The sequence below is a fragment of the Sphaeramia orbicularis genome, chromosome 12, assembly GCF_902148855.1.
Source record: "Sphaeramia orbicularis chromosome 12, fSphaOr1.1, whole genome shotgun sequence".
Classification (NCBI taxonomy): domain Eukaryota; kingdom Metazoa; phylum Chordata; class Actinopteri; order Kurtiformes; family Apogonidae; genus Sphaeramia; species Sphaeramia orbicularis.
This window is the reverse complement of record NC_043968.1, coordinates 33,558,324-33,580,716: the sequence shown is the minus strand read 5'-3', so window position 1 is coordinate 33,580,716 and position 22,393 is coordinate 33,558,324. Positions and strand designations below refer to the sequence as shown.

General features: G+C 38.6%; 1 protein-coding gene across 3 annotated transcripts in view; it reads right to left on the bottom strand.

Annotated features, from left to right (window-relative positions):
* Positions 1-265: 265 nt before the first annotated feature.
* ptpn12 (protein tyrosine phosphatase non-receptor type 12) overlaps positions 266-22,393 on the bottom strand; it is a 40,699-nt gene continuing 18,571 nt past the window's right edge. Inside the window, exons 3-18 of one of the 3 annotated variants that reach the window (XM_030148777.1) lie at positions 21,657-21,733; positions 21,410-21,505; positions 20,586-20,624; positions 20,030-20,101; positions 19,834-19,893; positions 19,575-19,717; positions 17,878-17,944; positions 17,621-17,698; positions 16,232-16,330; positions 13,725-13,810; positions 7,773-7,962; positions 6,370-7,318; positions 3,287-3,358; positions 2,269-2,322; positions 1,261-1,348; positions 266-942 (exon numbers count right to left, since the gene is read on the bottom strand). In XM_030148777.1, the coding sequence (XP_030004637.1) occupies positions 933-942; positions 1,261-1,348; positions 2,269-2,322; positions 3,287-3,358; positions 6,370-7,318; positions 7,773-7,962; positions 13,725-13,810; positions 16,232-16,330; positions 17,621-17,698; positions 17,878-17,944; positions 19,575-19,717; positions 19,834-19,893; positions 20,030-20,101; positions 20,586-20,624; positions 21,410-21,505; positions 21,657-21,733 (2,180 nt within the window). In that variant the 3' untranslated portion in view covers positions 266-932. The remainder of the gene's footprint in view (positions 943-1,260; positions 1,349-2,268; positions 2,323-3,286; positions 3,359-6,369; positions 7,319-7,772; positions 7,963-13,724; positions 13,811-16,231; positions 16,331-17,620; positions 17,699-17,877; positions 17,945-19,574; positions 19,718-19,833; positions 19,894-20,029; positions 20,102-20,585; positions 20,625-21,409; positions 21,506-21,656; positions 21,734-22,393) is intronic. The other 2 variants (XM_030148776.1, XM_030148778.1) reach the window with 2 other exon arrangements.

Genomic DNA, 22,393 nt, shown 5'->3' with positions numbered 1-22,393 from the left:
ACAGATACAAAGACACAGAGAGAGAGAGAGAGAGAGAAAGAGAGAGAGAGAGAGAGAGAGAGAGAGAGAGAGAGAGAGAGAGAGAGAGAGAGAGAGAGAGAGAGAGAGAGAGAGAGAGAGAGAGAGAGAGAGAGAGAGAGCACCCTGGCAACCTGTACATACCCAACAGAAAAGGTTGCATCATGGGTAACAGATTATCTAGGTTCGCTTTGAAGATTGTTGTTCATTCAGTAGGAGGAAGCGGACACCTGCAGGGAGTTCTGTTAAACCCTAGGAATCAGCATCCCACAGTAGCTTTTTGGATTAAAGATAATTCCTGATTAGCACAACACAAAAGTGACTTTTTTTAATATTTGGTGTGAAACAAAGTGTTCTTCCTGTTCATTTAAAGTGAACGTGGAGACTTCTACATCCTGATTCATATGGTCTGAGCATGGAAAAGTTATCATGATGTGTCTACAGCTCAACTGACTATAAATTTACCATAAAGTCACCAAAACAGATTAATGTTTAAGGGTAAAACAGGAATTATCCTTTCATCCTTAACAGGGAAATGACCAAACTGAAACCCAGGTCAGCATCAAGAGAAATCAAACCCTCTTAATGTCAGCAAGCTGAAGAGAAGAATGTGGGCTTTGTACTAAGATGGACAAGCCCCTTGACCAGTAAGTGTTCTTCTGCTTAACACAGTGGCACCTTGATGAGGACGTGGGGAAAACGGAGCTCAGTCTGGAGGAGGTGTTGGCACAGACGTACACAGAGGCTGTTTCTATGTAAATATGTGCTGTCTATCAACTGGGTTTTGGACCAGCCAGGTGAGATCAGTAGAGTCCAACTCAAGAGAGGACTTTGCTGGAGGACAGGCTGATGGATGCTTCCATCATGTCCACTCCAGGGGGGGTTCTCGAGGGCCTTTGGGCTGAATGCAGCGGTTACCGAACCCTGAAAAGTGAGAAAAGATCTGTTTTGCTACAAACTGAATAATAATAAACCACAAATGCATTTCCCAGAGGACAACATTGCTTCATTTCCATCCTGGTCTCAGAGCCATCATACATCTTCTGCACATGCTGCCCATAGCTGTAATCAGCAAAAGCTATGCCACATGTCCGAAAAGGATGACAATAATAGAAAATGTGTTTGTCAGCACAGCTTTTAGCACAGGGACTGAAAACTCATAAGAATATTCCCTGACCACAATCATGTTTAGTTACAGATCTCAATGTGTCACTGACAGGAGAGGGTAATGTGCACACTTACCCACCCAGGTCTGCCTTGTTGTCTGTTGTTGTGGTGCCAGCAGGTGCAGGATCAGCTGGAGACGTCTTCTTAACACAGTCCGACACATCTGCACAAACACAGGGTAGAAATATTGTGTGAATATCCGTGGTATATAGAGGCAATGGAAGAAACATTCAGAGTGCAATATCTTTTTAAAATATCTTAACTATAACATTAAGAAGTCGTCATAAGTAAATAGGTTTTCACAATAATCTGAATTATTTTTTCCCATAGTCCATTTTTTGGCACCAGGCTGATATAAAAGCTCAAGCTTAAATTGTACCAGACACATCTCTGAGCTGTGTTTGACTACAAAAAAGACCACATGAAACCCCCATGCATAAGGAATATGTCTACACTAAAACCCATTAGATTTTAACCAGAAAGACTTTTTTCAGACATCTTGTAGATTCATAATACTACAAGTATAGAAACAGCCATGTACATAGTTCATGACATTTAAAGTCTGAGCAGGAATTTAAATGAGACTGCAGGCTTTTTGTCCTTTAGAAATACTTGCATCGAGGTATATTCACAGCGAGTGAAAAATTACTGCAAAAATTAAAGTCAAACAGTTATTCCTTTTCGATTATTCTGTCTCTGCTATGCCAACTTGTACTGAAACTACTGAAGCAATAAATTGGCAGCTACCATCATCACACAATGCTCCAAGTGTAGATAATGTACACACACACACTTTCATTGTACTTCTGAATAGATATGTTTTATCTTTTTTTTTCCTCTTCCGCTCTTGTGTCAGTATTTCTTGCCGTGACTCACATTCACACTCTAAGCTGCCCTTTTGATGAATGTTGTCGGTCTTATCATATGCAGGCTAATTTGTAAAAAGGTTATTTCTCGCTCTGCTTTGCTGACTAATCACTGTTAACACCCACACAAACAAGGACAAATATACAAAGACAGTCAAGCATGTGTAAACAGTTACAGAGAACATCGGAGTGCACACACACCTACAAATACTCATACCTTTGTTTGAACCACTCCATTCAGCTGAGGCTGATGTTCTCATTTCCAAAGGGTCTGACGGAGAAACAGACAGACAGAATGAATTACATGCACCAACAACATTGGGACACTCAACTAAAAAAACAATAAGACATGTTAACATTTCCACAAATATACACACAAACCCACACATTCAAACACTTCACTTGCTTGACAACTCATTTCCACTTAATTTTTTCCCTCATCCAGCCTTTAATTCAACCCTTTTGACTTCAATCTCGCAGTGGGGGGAAAGCACCCGCTTCGTTTACAAGGTACACCAAAGCTTTCTGCTCACCTCACAAACTAATTGATCTCTAGTGAAACAGAATCAAGCGGTGAACACAGATGAGAGCTACAATCCTTCTTTGATTATAAACAGTACATGATGTGGAGCAGGAGACACATTAAGCCTCAGAACATGATGTGCTTTTACCTTCTACTGTGCCCCTTAAGCCTTCATTTATTTCTCTTTCTGTGCCTTACAAAAGCAGTGCCAATGTTGCCCCCTAGTGTTTGAAAATAATAGCATCTCTCACAAAAGAAATTTGTTCACTTTTGACACAACCATATAAGTGCTATAATGTGGCCAAATATCTCCTCCTCTAACATCAGAGCACTGCAGATGAAAACAGCAGAAGGGAAATGTGTAGCCAAGTTATTAGAGAAACCATCTTGTGAAAGAGATACCTGCAATATGTGTGTCCATCTGTCTGTTTGAAGTCGGGATGAGAGACTGAGCCCCTACCTGCTCACGCATCGTAAGGCAGTGGATGAGAGCAGCAGACAAATGAAAACTGAAAATCCTATTCCTGCTGTTGCAGCTCATGTCAGAGGTTACTGCTGTATCAAACAACCTGATTTCCTTCACCTGTTTGACCAAGGCCACCTGCTTAACAACAACGGTGCACTGTGGTTCGATTCGCAAGACCTGAGGCACATCCAGGAGGCAAGCAGAACTGGAAAAGACATCTGCAAACCTTAACCAATGCAAACGCACCTGAGGCCAGTATGAAGGATTCAGGGGTTCTCTCAGGGAGGGGGGGAGGGGAGTCATCGCTGTCCCAGCAGTCTGGGTCAGAGGTCACATGAGAAGCAATGTTAATTACTAGCCCAGGAAAGACAGGAGATCGGTAGTGAGATACAACTGAGACAGAAAAACTCAACTGTTGATATGTCACTTACAACAGGTGGTATAAAACAGCACCCTGCTGAGCAGATTCAAAGCAAGTAGATGAACAATACGTAGAGATATTTACATCTTATGTTATTTACCACAACTCAATTTTAGGCCCGATCTAGAGGGATTAGGTGGGATCAGATTGTCTGGAGGTGCAGCTCTACTAATGCTCATTTTCATAAATTTTCGTTTTCAGTAGTGATGAATAGAACACAATGTGTTATTATGATATGTAAGGCTTGGCTCAAACATGATACATTCTACATTTTTATGAACTTTTTTTTAATGTTCATTATGGAAAATGTTTGTCTGCTAACCATATAACCATTAAAAGTATCAGAGCAGCAACAATGCTGATACTGATGGAGTGAATACTGGCTGTTCACCTCTGTTAGTTTTAGGACTATATCTGGCATGTCAGCATTGTGAAAGGAGATCTGTACAAGGAATGAAAAATAATAAATCACAATAGAACAAAGACGCAGTAGACCTTTCTTCACCTTCCTGTCAAACAATGGCTGATTTTTTTATGCAAATTTGTGAAGAGAAAATAATCAAAACTCAAAGCCTCTGAGACCTATTCTGCATGAAGTGTAAGATCTATGTGAGTTTATGTAACAGAAATAATAGTTGCAACTAAAATCACTGATGTGTTCCAGGCAGATTTTATTTCCCTACATCCATGATGATATCATGTACAAATTAGGCTTATTTGTTAATTCCATCTCAGCTGAAGGCAATAATGTCCATCTACATTGCTTTGGAAAACACCCATGGGTCATTATTATTATAATTAGAGTATTATGAGGAAGGAATACAAGGCACATGTAATAAGAAAAAGATTAGCGTATTTTCAAGATGGTTCAGTGCATACTCGGTGCAAAGAGCTGCTGGCTCATATAAACTCAGTAGTTGAGGCTCAGCAATAATGCGTTTGACATTAAGCTGCCTTTACACAACTATAAATGTATTTCTTTTTAAGAGATTAATTTGTTCAAGATCACATTTATTTTAATGAATGGACTCAAACTTGCAGATATAAATGAAGATTGATTAGTTGACTGACACTGCAAGCAGTCACCAGCTTCCTTGTGACCAACCACAAAGCGGCAATTTGCTCAATGAATCAAAACTTGTCAAAAAGGAGTCATAAGATTCTTGCAGGCAATCAAAAAGCAGCCCTTAGCGTTTCCACAACCAGTTACAAAGCACTGCCACAGCCGAAATATATGATGTGCCGAGAAGAAAGCCAAGCAGACCAAAACATTAAACAGTCCACTCTGAGTGACTGTCAGACAAATATTCATTTAGACTGAAAATACTTGAGGAGTGCATAATGTATCAGACCAAGCCTTGAAATGGCAAAGACAGCATCTTTCACTTTTTAAAATAATATCCAGTGGTTTGTGTTTCCATTATTTATTTAATAGAAACACAAACTATTGATTATTATTTTACAAAAAGAGAAAAATGTGTTTACAGCTTACATACACTACAAGTGTAACTTAGTCACACTATGCATCCTCACTTTCATCGTAACATTAAAAAAAACAAGTCAAGAGCTAATGCAAGACAAGTCAAAGGCCAGTCCAATCCAGTCTGCTCCATTTCAGCTTCAATCACAGCAAGAAACAGATTTCAGAATCATATGATTTTGAAATCAACAGGGAAGATGTGTCGATCTTCTCCACACAGATGATCAAAACCACATACTGGTGCGATCAGCAGCCAAACCAATGCACAAACAGCAAAACAGTGGAATACTGCTCAGTTCAACCCGATGTGCACAAAAGTGGTGTCAGTGAGTATCATGCAGTGCTGAACCTTCACCATTCAACATGCACACACACAAACTCACAACTCCACTGAGACGAAAACACACAAAAACAGAATATTTCATTTTCTCTCCTCTTCACACATTCACTCACCAAGATAAAAATGCACAGGCTGACAGAGGAAGAGGAGAGTTGTTTTGACAGATGTTTGCCCGTTAACATTTGCAGCATTCCACTCAAACCGACCAATTAGTCATACAGTCATGCTTCATTTCAGCCTCACTGGAAACTATGTTGCCATTTTTTTCTTCATATTACTCCTTTCTTTAGTTTGTCTTTTTTTGCCTGATGGGGTTTTTTTTTTGTTTCTTTCTGGTTCTGACTTTACCCAGCAGTGAGAACATTACAATACAGTGTGTGTTGACAGACATAACTTTTCATTACCATGTGGTTTGTCTGTCTCCTAGTCCTTACTGAGTCAGAAAATCACTCAGCTGTGTGGTTTCCCTGTGCATGTGTTGTTGTAGATTATAAGAAAACACTGTCAGAATGACTCTCAGCGCTTTCACTACTGTTTCAAGGGAAGAACTTAAACTATATGAAAATGTTTTAAACTAGTAATTGAGCTGGTTTAGATTTTTGTATGCCAACCTGATATAACAAGTCAATTCTATTATATAGACCAATCTGATATTCACAATTTCCTGATTATCAGTATTTTTCTACAGATAAATTTAAGGAGTTTAAAATGTGTTGTTTTGGCTTTTCTTTCCTTCTATTGTCAATACCATCATTAGCACTTTATTACCATCACCATCAACACTGAGACATGAACTTCTATTTATTTTGTGCTAGTTATTATTTACACTACCTCCTGTTCAGCAACAGTTTGTGTACTAGTTTAAAAACTAACACCAAGGTTTTCATTCCTACTGCAAAAGTTACACTTAAAATTCTCATTGATTACTAAAACTCTGTATTGGTATTGGCCCTGAAAAACATAGTGACCAATCATTAATCTACACTAATAATTAATTTGGTGACTTTTTAACAGATTTTTATCAGCCTGAAGAGTTAAGTCCTGTTATTCAGTGGGTTAATACTGCCTAGAACAGCTGGTTGACATACTTGCTGTGGTTGCAGGGGGTGATGGAGCGTTCTGTCCTGCGATTGACATGGACAACACTTTTCGGATTGGCTGCTGGTCTCCGTGGTGAGAAGATGAAGAAACCATAGCTGTTGCCGTGGAAATATTAGTACGATAGCCCTCCCTTCCAGACATCTCTCCGTCCCCCTCTTCATCTGAGTAATCAGAGTGTAGGGGGTTGGTGAAACTCAGGGCAGTCCTAACAGGAGTCGAGGAGGACGATGAAGAGGAGGAGGAGAGGTGAGAGGAGGAGGATGAGGATGGAGCGACGCGGTCGGAGGAGGAAGAAGAGGAGGAGGTTTTGGATAAGTGTTTTTCCGGACTGTTGCAGGGCTGAGACCATGCTGCCTGGCCAGGTTTCACCTCTGTTCTCTCCCCTCCTGGAGCCTCACCCTTCTCACTGCTCTTCACAGGGAGGTGGTTTGGTCTGGCTAGGATGGCTCCATCTGCATGACTGTCCCCACATCCACCTGCTCCACCCTCTGTGCCTGAGTCTTCTGACAGAGATGAACTAGACGTCAACAGGGACTGGCCAGAGCGGGCTTTGAAGGCATGACCTCTTTGCAGCATACCCCCACTGTTAGCTGAAGCAGTGCCACCAGCTACTCCCATCGAGGAGGAAGTGTCAAAGCTACGAGGTCCTTCCTGCAACGGCACCTTTTTAATCTCAATGCTCAGCTTCCTCTCGATGCGAGGAGCACCAGAACATTCCATGATTGGAGAGAGGAGGGGGGAGGAAGGGGTGTGAGTCTGGCTTGGGCCTGATTCAGACTTCGTTGATGTTGAGGATGACTTATTGTTATAGTTGTCGTTCAGATCTAGGGTCTGGGTCTGCTGTTTTTGACTTTGTAGATCTTGGTCCTTTTGCTCTGATGGACTGGTGTTTGTACTGGTCTCTGACTGGTTCTGCTGCTGGTCCACTTCCTTTTTCTGAAATGAGAAGGAAGTGAACAAAATCTTCAAATTCAGAAAATAACAAACAGCACAAAACATCTATAAATATGTAAGTATGGATTAGTGAATTCAAAGACATGAAATCATGTCATGATCATTCATGTTAACTGAGGAGTTACAGAATATGGAGTTATGATACTGATATTGAAAACTAATAATCTACAGTGAGTCATGTTTATCAGGCTGATGAAGACCCCCTCATATCCTGCATTGCCCTGTTGGGTTTTACTTCACAATAACAACTGATGACTGTTTGAGTCTATGTCATTACGCTGACTATCTTTTACTACCTACTTTAATCTTAGTTATTACTTTATTTGCTCTTTTACATAAAGTAGATTCAGGGAGGGGCTTCACTGTTTCCTTATTTTATACCATAACAATAAAGATGCGTAGAAACCTTGATACATCAAACATTTAGTCGACTCACCTGTGTTGTGTTTTGCTGAGTGGTAGCCACAACATGTAAGACAGGTTTGGGGTGGTAGCGGTCATTGTCCTGTCGTACGTTAGTGACCGTGGGGAAGGCTGATGGAGGAGATGGGGTTAGAATGGGGGGCACCGGATGAGGCTCTGGGGGCTGCAGAATCTCTTCCTTAACATCACCTTCTACCTGGGAACTAGATACAAAGAGACAGAGAAAGTAAGTTCCTTCAGCAGTAAATAAAGTGTGCAGGTGAAACAAACTTTTTGCTTTGTGCATGACAAACACAGCAAAAGAGGCATTTGATGTTCTTTAATAAGTCATCACACTTCTGCAGAAACCAAATGTAACAGATGTACTCAAATTGTACATCTTAAAAGATATATACAATGAGAGAAACTTAATGTCTAGATATTTTTCTTTCACACTTATAAAATAGTTTATTTCGATGTTCAAGTTGAGGTATTTTTCTTGACCTGGAAATATATTATGTCTGAATGTGCACAAACATCAAAAAGTGGGTTGTAGAAATTGGTGTAAAAATGCAAGAATTTCATCACATTGTTCAAACATACATTAGACACTTGGACATCGTGCTTCAAGTATTTTCTCTCTAAAAAGAAATGATGAAATTTATGATGAAATCTACTTTCAGTCATTTGTACAAGTCAGATTTTTTCCACACAAAGATGATACTAAAAAACGTTCATTTTGTGAGGCCGTCTTTCACCAGTAGATGGCAGAAGTCTTAAAAACCAAGCAATACCCTGACAGTACAGTTGAGGCAATTGACAAGTCTTCATACAATCATGCCTTTGGATTAAATGTTGACATGATGATTTAAAACTGAGTGAAAATTCAAAACTACACTGTGCTGTACGTTGCACTGTAGGTTGTATTTAGTCTGACTGAATCTGCTGTGAGGAGTTTAAGACCAGTTCTCCCAAATTTTCATATAGTGTCAGTGAATATTTCACACTCAGACAACATACTAAACATTAGCGTGAAATGCTAAACTTCTGGTGTAGTTAAAAAAAAAATTCTCAACAAGACTCAGTTCTATAGAGCAGTGTCTATTCATAATTCTGCCCTTTTCTCAGTGTTACCTGTGTGAATTATATACAGCATACTGAGGTCATGACTGCGGTGGCCACGCAAATACGGGAAGTACATGAAGATACTGTTCCTACATATATTTACTCATGCACGTAAAAATACATACACACAGAAGAACAGAGAAAGGATGTGGTGGTGTGCCAAATCAAGAGCACATGACTGAATCAAACTTTAAACTTAGACTACATGATGCTCCATTTGCGTGTGTGTATCAGAGACAGATAGTCAAACACAGGAGAAGTTGCAAGAAAGAAGCATTGGGGATTTCCTTTTTCTTTCCTTGAGCAACCTTGGAGCTGCAGACACACTGTAGTTGGCCTCATAATAACAACACTATATGGCTGCATCATTTCGATTAATGTAGCATTTGGTATTGCTTAAGTTTTGATCTTGAACAAATATTGCCGTTAACCTGGAAATGTGCTGACATTCACTTACATTGAGGTAATAACTAGCTGCCAATGTTAATCCTGCCATCAAAAATAAAAGCTTTATGCAAAAAAAAAAAAAAATCAAGGGTCAGGTTTTTGTTGAGAAGCTGCAGCAATTCATCATTCTTGCCAAGGAGTTAGGTCTTTGGAGATCAAGCATATCTGGTCAAATCACTGACTTTATACAAAAAAAACAAAAACAAAACAAAACTGGTTGTCTCTTTTAGGTAGCTAATTCATTGTTTCTGGCCTGCAGGTTAGCCAGTGTTCAAAGAGGAACAGTACTATTCCTTTAGACTGTGCTTTAATGAAAACATAAATTACCCATGAGACCTATTTTCTATGTTGTCTTCAATATCATCTTCATTGCCCGAGCAAGCAAAAGATATATTTAACAATAACCCAGCAGTGCTGACTGTTTCCATGGGGATATGAATCATTCAGATACCACAGAGTTTATCCAAGCCCTGTGTCCCTCTAAGATAAGATGAAACTTTAATGATTCCTACGGGGAAACTGTGCTGTTACCGGAGCAAACACTAGTAAGTCACAGAAAAACAAATAAGGATTATAAATGAGCATGGTAGGAAAGAAATGAAGGTTATGGGCACACGCTGACATTTGTAGCATTAAAACATAAATGAACTAAGTAAACAGGCAGTGCAAATGAGAAAAATTCAAAACCTGTTGAGCTGATATATTAAACTACAACTCTTTTTACTTCTGAAGAGTAAAATTTGCCTTTCTAAAATACAGCAGTGTACTGCACCATATGGTTTTTATGCAATCTACATTCTTATATTGCTAAATTTTTCTTCCACTGCTTTGACTTTATTGCTTATGTAGCTCTCCCATACTATATTGTTTTTTGTTTTATACTTGAATTAATTTTGCCCCTTTGCCAACGAACACCTGCATCTACAATTGCTCAGAAGAAAAAAAAACAAACATTTACACTACATGATATGATAGTGACACAGTTGGAGCAACCCTTGGATATGCAAACATTATGTACATGTACATATACATACATATACGTTCCCCACACAAAAAACATCAGTACGTAGAGACGCATACTGATGCACACCTTCACACAAAGAACATGGAAATTATGGTTTGACACCACCCACGCTCACAAATGAGTGCAGAAACTTAAACATACACAACAAGTGCACTGTGCCCTCTACATATGTACTCCACAGGGAGGATTGCTGAATTTTTAATATGAGGGTTTGTTCACAGTGGGACCATCATGCAGTCATAGAAGTTGGGATGTGATAGAAGCGAACTGAGTTTAAAACTACAACTTTGTGGTTTTGGGTTGTATTGAATATAGATGCACACACACAAACAGCAAAGACAGCAATGAACTAGTTAGATAATTATCCATTTAACTCAATGCCAATATGCATGGCAAGCATATATTTTTGTTTAACATAGATAATTAACAATTCATATTTTCCTCAATTGTCTTGCATCAATATCTGTATAGACCTTACACTACTTCTTGCTAGTCTGTGGACACAACCTGCGCTGACTGAAAGTGTTGAGAGGGATGGTATGAAACTAGCGCATTGATCTGTGGGGAACTACTGGTCATATTAATACCAATATCTAAGGACTGAAGTTAGTAAATGCATCGTTCCTGTTTTTGTCTTAATTTCCCGTCATGCAGCGTGGTACTGCGCTTCCAGTCAACCAAGCAATGTGATTGTAATATCTCACAAAATATTGGTCCTATCAACTTGCTGAGATTTTTAATGTGGAGATGGGACTATTCCTCAACTGTAGGTACCAAATCGGACAGCAAAAATGTCTCAATTTTTTTTAGAACTGTGCAGATACACACACACAGATGCTCTGAGACCTTCCAGTATTATGATATAGATGATAAATTGTGTTACTGTTGCCAAAATGCCATGACTGTCTTTATGTCAAATATCTGAACTCATGAGTCTACAACAACACAAGTTATATTTGATTAAAATCAGAAATTGTCAGAAAAGATAAAGATGTGAAACAAATCAGACTGTTTCACTCTAACAGCGTTAAAGCCTCTGAAAACAGACTTCTAAGCCCCGGAGGTCTAGTGTGAAGGATGTGCCTTTTCAGGGTATGGTGTCTGTGTGTACGTGTGTGCATGTGAAAGCTGTGACTCAGTACCTGTGACCCTGTTGCTGGGCCCACTGGACTTCTGCAACATTTGTCTCTTTCTAACACAAACTCATCCCACCCACACATTCGCATAAAAACTTTCTCCTGTGCACACACCAACACCACTGAAATGACCCAGAGGGAGTGTGGCCGGCAGAATGTGGACTATGTTGGTAAAAATAGCTCTTAACATCACCAGAATACTTTCAGGCTTAAACTAGGCCTTGACATTATTTCTTTAGGAAAAGGAGGAACTGTATGAAGTGACAAAGACAGAAAAAGAGAGATAGATTTGTAAAAGAGTGAGTCAAGCAGAGATATATTACAGATACATTTCTGACAGAATGGTACTGTGTCACATCCAGTAAAGCTTCCTATTTTGGCTGCTCTTCCAGGGTCAAATGTGTATGTTTTTCTTAGAACAGGAAAGAAAATTTTCAGTAAACAAATCACTTGCAGCTCCATCCCACAATTAGGGCCACTGGAAAATATTTGCTTTCCCATAAAACTAGCTGGTAAAGTATACAAATAAAGGAAGCTAAGATCCTGGTAATTTTAGTAGAGTTGGAGAATTTAACAGTGCTCATGCCAGCTCCAATAAATAATTTCCTGGGACCAGATTTCATGCATCCTAACTTGCAAGGAAGAGTTGAATTAAAATGAAATTAATAACATGAAAATTGATCCGAAACAAGGAAAGAGACACAGTTCATTTGTCCCCTCAGGGAAATGCAGTTGTCTGTACTCTTAATATACAACACACCAGTCTAACTACATAATAAAACTAGAAAAGCACTCAGAGAGTGCAGACCTCCACCAAGGCAGATCAGCCCCCCCCACGATCACCACCAAAATTTTATGATTGGTTCCTTGTGCCAGTATCAACATTTACTGTACATTTCATCAAAATATGCTCAGTTGTTGGTTGTATTAACGAACACCAATGGCTGAACGGGACAGAGCAGCACAGTCAACAACCTGGAGGGGGTGGGCTATGAAGTGGCTCATTTGGATTTAAAGGGCCAGCACTCAAAACGACCTATCTTGTGTAATTAGTCAGAAATAGGGTTGAAAGTGGACCTGTGAAGCTGAATTAATGAAGAATTCTGACCCAAACATAGCATTTACAGTTTATGTAGACCACAGGGAAATGTTTTAAAATGCATAATTCCATTTAAAAAGCAAAATATCACTCCTTTAAACAATGGTATCTGCCAGGCTTGTTTAAGAAATCCCACACTTTATGTATTACTGTATTAACAAGGGAAGGCCGTCTGTGGATAAATCATCAGAGGAGGGAAAGTGTAACTGGAGATAAACTAGTGGAGAGAAAGTAGAGCACAACCCCTGCTGGTCACATATAGCAAACTTTAAAATGAGGAGGGAGAGGAGGATGATCTCCTGCTCTTCAGACAGTAGAAGAGCGAAACAAGAAGGCAGAGAGATTAAAACGCTGCCACAGATAGAGTATGCACGAGTATTTATGCCTACAACAAATACAGAGTGCATACATGGCTGTTGAAATCTCTTGCCTTCATTTGGGGTAAAAAGACTGGGTTTGTTTGAAAAGAAGCAGAGATCAAAGATGCAACAGCTCATGTTCATCTAGCCCAAGGTTGTGCACATTCAATAACGCACTGTTGCAGATTATTGCAAAGTGTTGCAAAATGATCTATAAATACAGCTCGTCCTGGGGCCACAACAGTTGTTAAGAGCCAAACAGAAGTTAACTTCAGTAAAGTGGAGGCCTAGTGTATCTGTGGGCTGACAGGGAACTAATGTCTCAGAAAGCACTGGTTCATTTGGGGCAAAAAAAAAACGCCTGCTGCTTGTGTTTGGTCACTTTAATATGCTTTCATTGTGCACTCCACACAAACTGTTGTTCTGTGGTTTTTGTTTTCCTCCTACAAAAACAACACCCACTGTTTTCAGTGACTAGCCACTTCACACCTACTATTCACTGACTGTGTAGTCTGTTCATTCATCTGTGTGGAGGAAGGGTCCTTTTATTCGTCACCTACGCACATTTTGCCAGTGTTAAATGATTTGTCAGTGACCTATTCACAAAAGTTTAATACAACGCATGTGAGGAGGCTTAATCAGCAACTTATTAAAAAGAACTTCATCAGTTGACCATTTTGATCAAATAAACCAATTCAATAAAAATGGGGGAACAATTGCAATATCTGGTCCCAATTTTTAACAATGCAGAGTTAAACACACCTGGTCTTTTGCTTGAATATAAAATGTGTTTTACCTGCGTATGCGTGGAGGTTTTGGAGGTGGTGTGTCCCATCTTTCATCATCTGATTGTTGGCGTGCTTTGTCTGGACTGCATTCATCCTGCACAACACAAACACAAAAATAATTAAAAGTCAAACATAATATGAGTGTTAGGCTAAAGGAGTATTGGTGAAGCTCCACTGACAAATATTTAAATAAATAAAAAAAATGTAAAGAACAAATGAAACTGATTTTAACATTTTTAAAGCAACAAATGGCTTCTAAAGACATAAAAATGTCTCACCTTTGGCCTTTGCTTCCACATTGTACATTTTACTGGACAAAACAACTGTAACTTTACTGATTTTGAGCATGTTTTGAAGCTTTTACATTTGTGTATTTTGATTTAGCATTGACATATGTAAATACCTGCCCTAAGTCGGATTGTGTGGACACTGTTTGGTATGAACATATAGCTGGAATAAGAGCCTACTTTGTGCATGTGCATACTCACTCACGTGAGTTTTTCAATCAAGCAACATGCATTCTGGGGTTAAAATGTAGCTTTATATTTGGGAAACTATTATTAACGTTTGAATTACCTTCTTTTCTGTTCTACATACAGTCTTTATAATTGGCAGTAGAAAATGTAGTCCCTGCTTTTTTTCTGGAGCGGAGGTACAAAATTTCTTTAATGAAGTATAAAAATGGTTTCTGATAGAAGCCTCCATCCTTCTGGATAATTTTTCCCTTCCTGCTTTGCTTCCCCCATGACTCATTAATTTCACTCTGTCCCCTCTCTGATAATGAGAAGATGACAGGACAACTTCAGTCATCCTAAACCCATGACAGATAGGGCAAATCAGGGCACTTCATTTCTGTGTGCATGAGCACAGAGGAAGTCTGTTGAGGAACTAACTCATGTATATTCTGTGTAAAAGAGACACACACACAGTCAGAGCTCATTTATCTGTGTTTGTGTTTTCACTTGCGTTGTGTGAATCGGAGTGGTCAGAATACTTCCATCAAACAAAGATGACTGTGTGTGAGCAGAGAAACATTGTGTCGGATGTCTGCATGTGTGTAGGATTATTGTTCATACTACTATTACACACCTACAGTATGTGGGTGTTTTAGTTATCGACAAAGGGTGCCTGGACATGAGTCGATGTGTGTGGACTTAGTCATACTGATAATGTTTTGCAAACCAAGTGTGTGCGTGTGTGTGTCCAGTGTGGTCTTGGAGTTGGTGACATGGCCATAATCAGTGCAAAGGTACTTTAAAAAAAAAATCACATCAGCCTTTGCACACACACTTTTAGCATTAAAACAAGTAGTGTAGGACAGTACAGTAAGTATCCCACATTTAGCACTCAGATGTAAAATACAAGTTTTTATACACCAGTGTTTAATATCCTCCTGAGACCCAGCAATGCATTTTTGTCCTCTGCAGGGTACAAGAGTTTCACAGCTTTACTTAAAAAAAACCCAAAAAAACCAAACCAAAACAAAAAAAAAACACTGTCCACTGCAAAGGACATTCCTTAAAATAATGTATCGGACAAAAATGTTGCATCATGCTGTTTCCAATCAAGGCAATTATCTAATGTGGAAAAAAAGCCTAAACTTTTACTTTCCAGGGTACGCTTTCCAGCTCCAGGGCTGTATCAAGCTGTTTCTTTGCAGACTTTTAGAGAAGATTCAACTGAATTTTTTTAAAGGTCATGTGAATTTAATAAAATTATTTTTTTTTCTACCATGATGTGAACTGGGATGTCCTAACTGAGCTGGTATGAAATGACTTTTATTGTGACATAGACATGGTTCTATATGTGACTGTAAGAGCCCCTCTTTCCCAGCGGATGCATGGCTATTCTCAGGATCAAAAATGCATGATGGGAGAGGGGTGATGTCATCAGAACTTCCTAAGCAGGAAGTCAGCTCCTGGATTTCTGCCAGTGCGCTCCCTCATCATGTCTTTGCGTCCTCTGTCTTTAGGTCAGTCGGTCTTTCACAACATCTTACTGATCTGTTTCTGACACATACACAACTATACAGTGACGTCAGATAAAGGGAAGGTGGCCTGAGTCATTCATTGATTCATACCATCGTGATCACAGAGAGAAATAAGTTATTTAACATGTTGGATGTAATTTTTTTTGTTTCATTTTGAATTAATTGATGATGTAAATTTTTTAGGGTGCATGGGGGAATGGAGGATGTTGAGAGGAAAATAACAATAAAGGCAGTGAAGACTGACAGAGCAAAGCTTTTCTGGGTCTTTTTAAAAAAGCTCTAACTCTACGCCATCCTCTGAGAGTCCAGTTGAGGAGATCACTCTCTGGCACCTACTCTTATTTTCTGTCTGTGCCAAGCAAAGTTTTCTGAAGGCCTCTCTTCTGTTTCTCCTACCCTCTCCCTCCCTTGTGACTAATTATTTGTGTTTTCCCCATCCGAGTGTGTTACTCAGCTACATCCTGTCTTTCTTTAAAACCAGACAGCATTCACAATACTGTAAGTGCATGTGTGTGTGTGTCATACCATGCCATCGTGTATCTGCGTGTTGGTGGGACTCTCCAGGAGCTGCAGTTGTTTCTCAAAGAGCTGTGCAATGGCTCTATGAACTAACTCATACTGCTCCTAGAGAGAGACAGATAAGGACAAGGAAAAAGAGAAAGAGAGAGATAATGAGGCAGAGGAGGCAGTAAAGAAGTGTTGTAAAAGCCAAACAGGAAAAAATGGAGGACATATGGGGTGAGAAAAGAGAGAAAAAGAAAGAACCGACAGCAAAAATTTGACAAAATCAATATAAAACCCAAAATATTGCCCATATCTTTAATCAAAAGCATCTATTTACGGGACTATGAAACACAACCTGTGTGATAACAAAGGACGTGTCTTCACAGATGCACACTGATTTAATTTTATTACTTTCCTGTTAAGGCAGTCAGTTTATCACACTACATGTTCTGAAACCCCTTTACAGTTACAATCTCCTTGGAGAATTCTGGTCAGACGCATAAATGCTAAATTTATGTGAATACCCATCAAGAAAAATCCCCTGACAGGGGCAACTGTGTGTGAATATAAAAAGATTGCTCATAACCGGAGGCACTGACATTATGTGGTTCACACAGGACCAAGATGAGACAAAATATCATCATCTTCCTAAAATAATTGCCCAAGTCATTTTTTGACAAAACACTTTTTCTAAATCATGAAATACTCCATTTTTCTAGTTAAGAGTTTTTGTGTTTCCTGAAAAATCTGAAAAATGACTTAGGAAATTATTTTAGGAAGGCGAGGATATCATTAGCTTCATAGCATAATTGCCTAAGTCATATTTTTGGACAAATTTTGATATTTATATAATATGAATCAGCAGTGTCAGGAAAGTAAAGTTACACAGATATCACAATTTGGCCAAAAATATGACTTAGACAATTACACTATGAAGCTAACAATATGTAAAACTTGTCATCCAAGGCAGACACCTCACAAAAAATGTGGTAAAACAGCCTCATTCATGTAAGATAAATGGACAGAATGTGTAGATAATCTTGGCTCAACAGGTTAAGCTCCATTTCCAACCAGGTGAGAAGCAGCATAATAACATATAAGAAAGTGTGTTGAATATCTGATTCATTTCAACTAAGACAAATCTCAGAACCAAAAAATATTTCATTAAATGCTTAGGTGAAAACTAAAGGAGCAATGACTTTTTTTACAAAATTACAACACAGAAAATGCTGCACCTCCCACATAACCTGCCATTTACATCAACGTCTAATATGTCACTAAAGCAAACCACACTACACTGATTTGTCCAACACAAATCACTCCACTTAACCTATTGCTACTGTCTATTTTGTCCTGAAGGAAAATAAAAAACAGCTCAATATTTTGCATGTACGGCCACATAAAACAAACCTTGGTCTGAACTGCAGAGTGTCGCTGTGTCCTCATTTCTTGAATCAACCGGAAGACATTGAAATCTTCTGGTATTTTCTTTGAAAGAGGAAAAAGAAAAAACAGTTAACTTTACTGAACAAGTTTGTTCCAGCTAAATTTAAGTCAATGCTCAGTGTCTTGTTATGATATCCTTTACTGTGTTCCAGGTGTGTTGTGTCTGTGTGACAGGTATGTTTTTGCATTAGGTGTGTGTAGGAGTGAGTGCTTCCACATACCCCAGCTTTCAGGAGGTTCCACGTGTAGTCGATAGCACAGATAGCGCCCGTCCTCCCACACCCTGCACTGTAACCACAGTCATACAGGTTAGACTTAACAGTAGCACTAACATAAACTGTCTAAAAACTTCACATACCATCTCTGACAATTACTGCAGAGGGGAGACTCTAGTGCAGAAATCAATCACAAGTACATATGTAACAACACCTCCAGACAGGATGGAGACAGTAGCTACACAGAAGTTGAGATTATCGTGACATTATGCCAGACACACGCACACACAAAATCATAAAACTTTATCTCATGCTGTCAGAAAGCCCTCTGCTCGCCTAACAAGCACAGTTTGTCTATAAATGTACAATATACATCAACCCACACAAAGCATCTCTACAGACACAGCTTTAAGTCCTGCTGTGCGACAGAGGAACCAGGAAGTGTCCTCGGGCTGCTCATTACTGCTGATTACACACACATGGAGACAGTGTGTGTGTTGTTTGTGTACCCACACATGTGTGCAGCAGCAGATCTATATCTACATCCTTGTGAATAAGTGTTTTGTTTTCATTCCAGGTCATTACTTCACCATTTTAGTTGCTGTATTGTAAAATAGTCTTGTGAATCCTGAAATAAATCTAGTTATTACTTTTACTGCAACTTCAGTCACTGTATCGCTGGTTGTAACATTATAAGTAAGCAGGACAACATGGCCAAAGGGTTGACTTTTGGTCCTGAATGAAAGTTGAAAAAAATCAGATGATTTTTTTTTTGCGTGGAATTACATTTTTCATCATGGTCAGAACATGAAAAAGACTCAACAAACAGAGAATACTTAAAACCTACACAACAGGAACATGCCAAACAAAGAAAATCATGTATTATGTTTATGCAGTGTACAAATCTATCAAAACAAGTGGTACCAGGCACAACAAACCACACCCCTGCACGTACTGTAGCTTATTTTGGCATCGATCCAACTGACGTCATCATATCTATGCGTGTGCTGATGTCAGCATATCAATTGCCTCTATATATGTGCCAAGTTTGAAGTAAATTGAAACAAAATTGATGTATTTCTAGACATGTGAAATTTTGCCAATTATAAGTAAATGGGAGAACACAATGATGTTAAAAATTCATAAAAAATGTGAATTTTGACCTACTTTTCCCAAAATGTAATCACATCTATTCTGGGTCACTGGCAATTTATAAACCCAATTTGGTATGAATTCAATCAACAGTTTTGCTGCTAGAGTGTTAACAAACAAAAAAACAAACTGAACCAAAAACAATACCCCTTGTCCCTCCTTTGGGGGCGGGGTAATAAAAAGAGGAATGTGTCTGAAAAGAAAATGATTACAACTTTATGGGCAACAGTGTACAACACCTTCTGCCCTCAACCTAAAGTAAAACAACACTGGAGCCTTTTGTATGTGCTTTAGTTGACAATGTTAACAAAAACTTTAAACTGCCTGATATTAACTGATTAATGGTATTGCACATTAAAGTTAATGTATTGTTAATGTCACGTACATAGCTGCACATGCATTCATGTATTCTTTCTGACTGAAAACTTTACACATATGGAACATATAATTTCATATTCAGTGAGTGCACTTTTTTCCTGTTTCCATGTTGAAATGCTGTGTACTTTGTGATGTACATTGGTGATGTTTCTGCACACTCAGTATGTACCTACCTGCAGTGTATACATATAGGGACATCATCGTTCTCCTGGTATTCTCTCATTAGTCCAATCATATCCAGTATGGAATCAAATGATGAGGGGACATCATGATCTGGCCAGTTCATATAATGGAACTGTGTTATTCTACGGGTTTCCTGCCGAGAGACACAGAGGGGATGTTTTTTATGTGCTGCTGTCAATGCTACTATGAATGTGACTAAAAATGACTTTACGAAACGAATAACACCCTAAAGAGAAGTGGCTCACTTACATTCTCATACTCTACAACCAGGGTCCTGATAAAGTAGTCTGTTCTGGTCTGCTCTGATTCCTAGAAAACCAAGTCAGAGAGAACATTTACGCAACTGTTGACTCGTACAGAACAAAATGTGAGAAATTCAGGAGTCTAGAAAACAGACCCCCCACATTACACATGCAGCTGTGATATTACAGATTAGTATACTTACACAGGAGATTCTGAAAGGTCCAAAAGTCATGGGCTCCTCCCCCTGCTGAGGGAAATACCGCTCACACTTTTTCTAACCAGAGAAGACGAAGTGTTAGAAAAAATACCAGACTGATACCATAATTTCCTGTGTACAGACACTTTATGCCTTAAAACTAGTTAATGTGACATTGGGTATGTAGACAAAGACATCTTTGTAACATTCACAGAAATGCACACAAATACTGTATGATTTACTCAGGACATTAGTCACTAGTTCATTTTTCCATTCAGACAGACAACAAAAGCGTAATTAGATAAAACTGCTTTCATTTACCAAAGCTAAACTAGCATCACAGTTTTGTTTGAACTAATAAATCCATATTTGGGTTAAAGAATCCAAGAGAAAAATGTTTACTTTGTGCAAGTATTGACATAATCTAATAAACAAATAGACAAGTGAGACACAAAACACAACCTCGGTGCAGATAATAAAACACAGATGTGTGTATAGACACATGAATATACACTAAGACCACACATACAGAGGATGGAATGTGTCAGTCCTACTGTCTTACCCTTCCCATCTCAAACTCTCGACAAGCCATTACAATAACCTGTAGAGACACAAAGAGGAAGCATTATAATCAATATTTAGACCAAAACTCTCACAGTTAAATCTTGGCATTCCCAAAATAAAGTTCTGCTCAACATCTATTTATATAACTCTAAGTTTTCAAAATAAAATACAGGCACATTAGAAGAGCCCGCAGAAAAGCCCTAAATTTATGAAGAATATTGTCAGAGGATGTGAAAATGGTTCTGCTTTAATTTTATGCAGTAATGGCAGATTTCAGAAAGCAAAAGCACTGAATTTTTGATAATACATTTCACTCTCACTCTGACTCTCTTTATACCTCACATCGTTTCCTTTCATGCTACAGGAGTAACTATCACAGCTGTGATCCTCGAGCTTTTCACATTTGCTAGTTAAACCTAATCACAGCTCCCTGCTTCTCTCTCAGAGTATCCATCCATCTGGCAGGAGCATAAGCACTCCCCATCTGCCTCTAATTTCTGACACTATATTAAATAATTTTTCTAATAGCTTTAATTATTACTATTGCATTTTTATAACATAATTACCTACTTAAATCTATGTTGTAGTCAGTGTTTACAAACTTTAACTCTGAATCACCTTTATGTTTGATTTTTAAACTACTTTATGTACTGAAGTTATAGAAAACTGCTGAAATTAGCATAATTTCACATCATTCTTCAACCTCAGACTGCTACTCTGCCTTCTGTTTTTTTTGCATCCTATTCACAGGATATATTTTACTTTTCTTGCTTTATCACTTCACATTTTCTGCTTTTCCCCCATCCAATGAGCTGTACTCACAGCAACATTGTACTCCCAGTTCATCCTCCAAAAGTCAATAACTGTATTCGGCAGTGGGCCCTGAGTTGCAATATAGGCCTCGGGACCATCCATACCCTGAACGGACAGAAAGATGGACATAGTAAACTCACACATTTACAAAGAAAAGGTTAATTAAAAAAAAAAAAAAAAAAAAAAAAAAAAAAAATATATATATATATATATATATATATATATATATAAATTGTGCTCTATAAAGTCACATTACCTTGATGAAATTGGCATTGACGTAATCTGTGTCCTGATTGGTAGTTTTTAATGTCAACTTCACCCTACTGTGATCAACTGGGGACAAAAAAAACAAAAGTTAGAGATGTATTCACTTGAATCTGTTTAAGAACAGCAGAATAGCAGATGTAAGAAAGTGGAGGGAGTGGACAGAAAGCAAAAAAGAATGTGACCCAGACAGACAAAATAGGGGCAAATAAGGACAAGTGGAAAAACGAGAGAGAAATGGAACGTAAAGAGGTTAATGGGTCCAGACTAATATCTATGTACTGTCTGTATGTATGCACAGCTGTTGTGGATGAACCTGTTCTTCTTTTGCCTTACCAGCAGCTCATTCACTAAAAGCTTTAATGAATGAATGGATAGAGGAGTAAAAGAGGATAAAGGAATTAAAAAATATATATAGGACATTGGGTCATGAATGCTTCCCCTCGGTAAGCATTGCCAGTATCAGATATTACACAGCAACATGTGGACTTGGACTCAACAGCTTCAATGACTGATGGAGAAAAATTAAATCCATATTCATTGTTGCTTCTGTCACACTTCTGTCCATCAGTCAAGCAATAAGAGTCCACACAGTTTGTTTAGATCTTTGTATATCAACTAACTTGGCACTAACTGTATTGGTTTAATCTAACATCATAGTTTAGTGTGGAGCTGGTGACAGTTGCCAGTGATCACATTGATAAATAAACCATTAATAGCTACACTTCA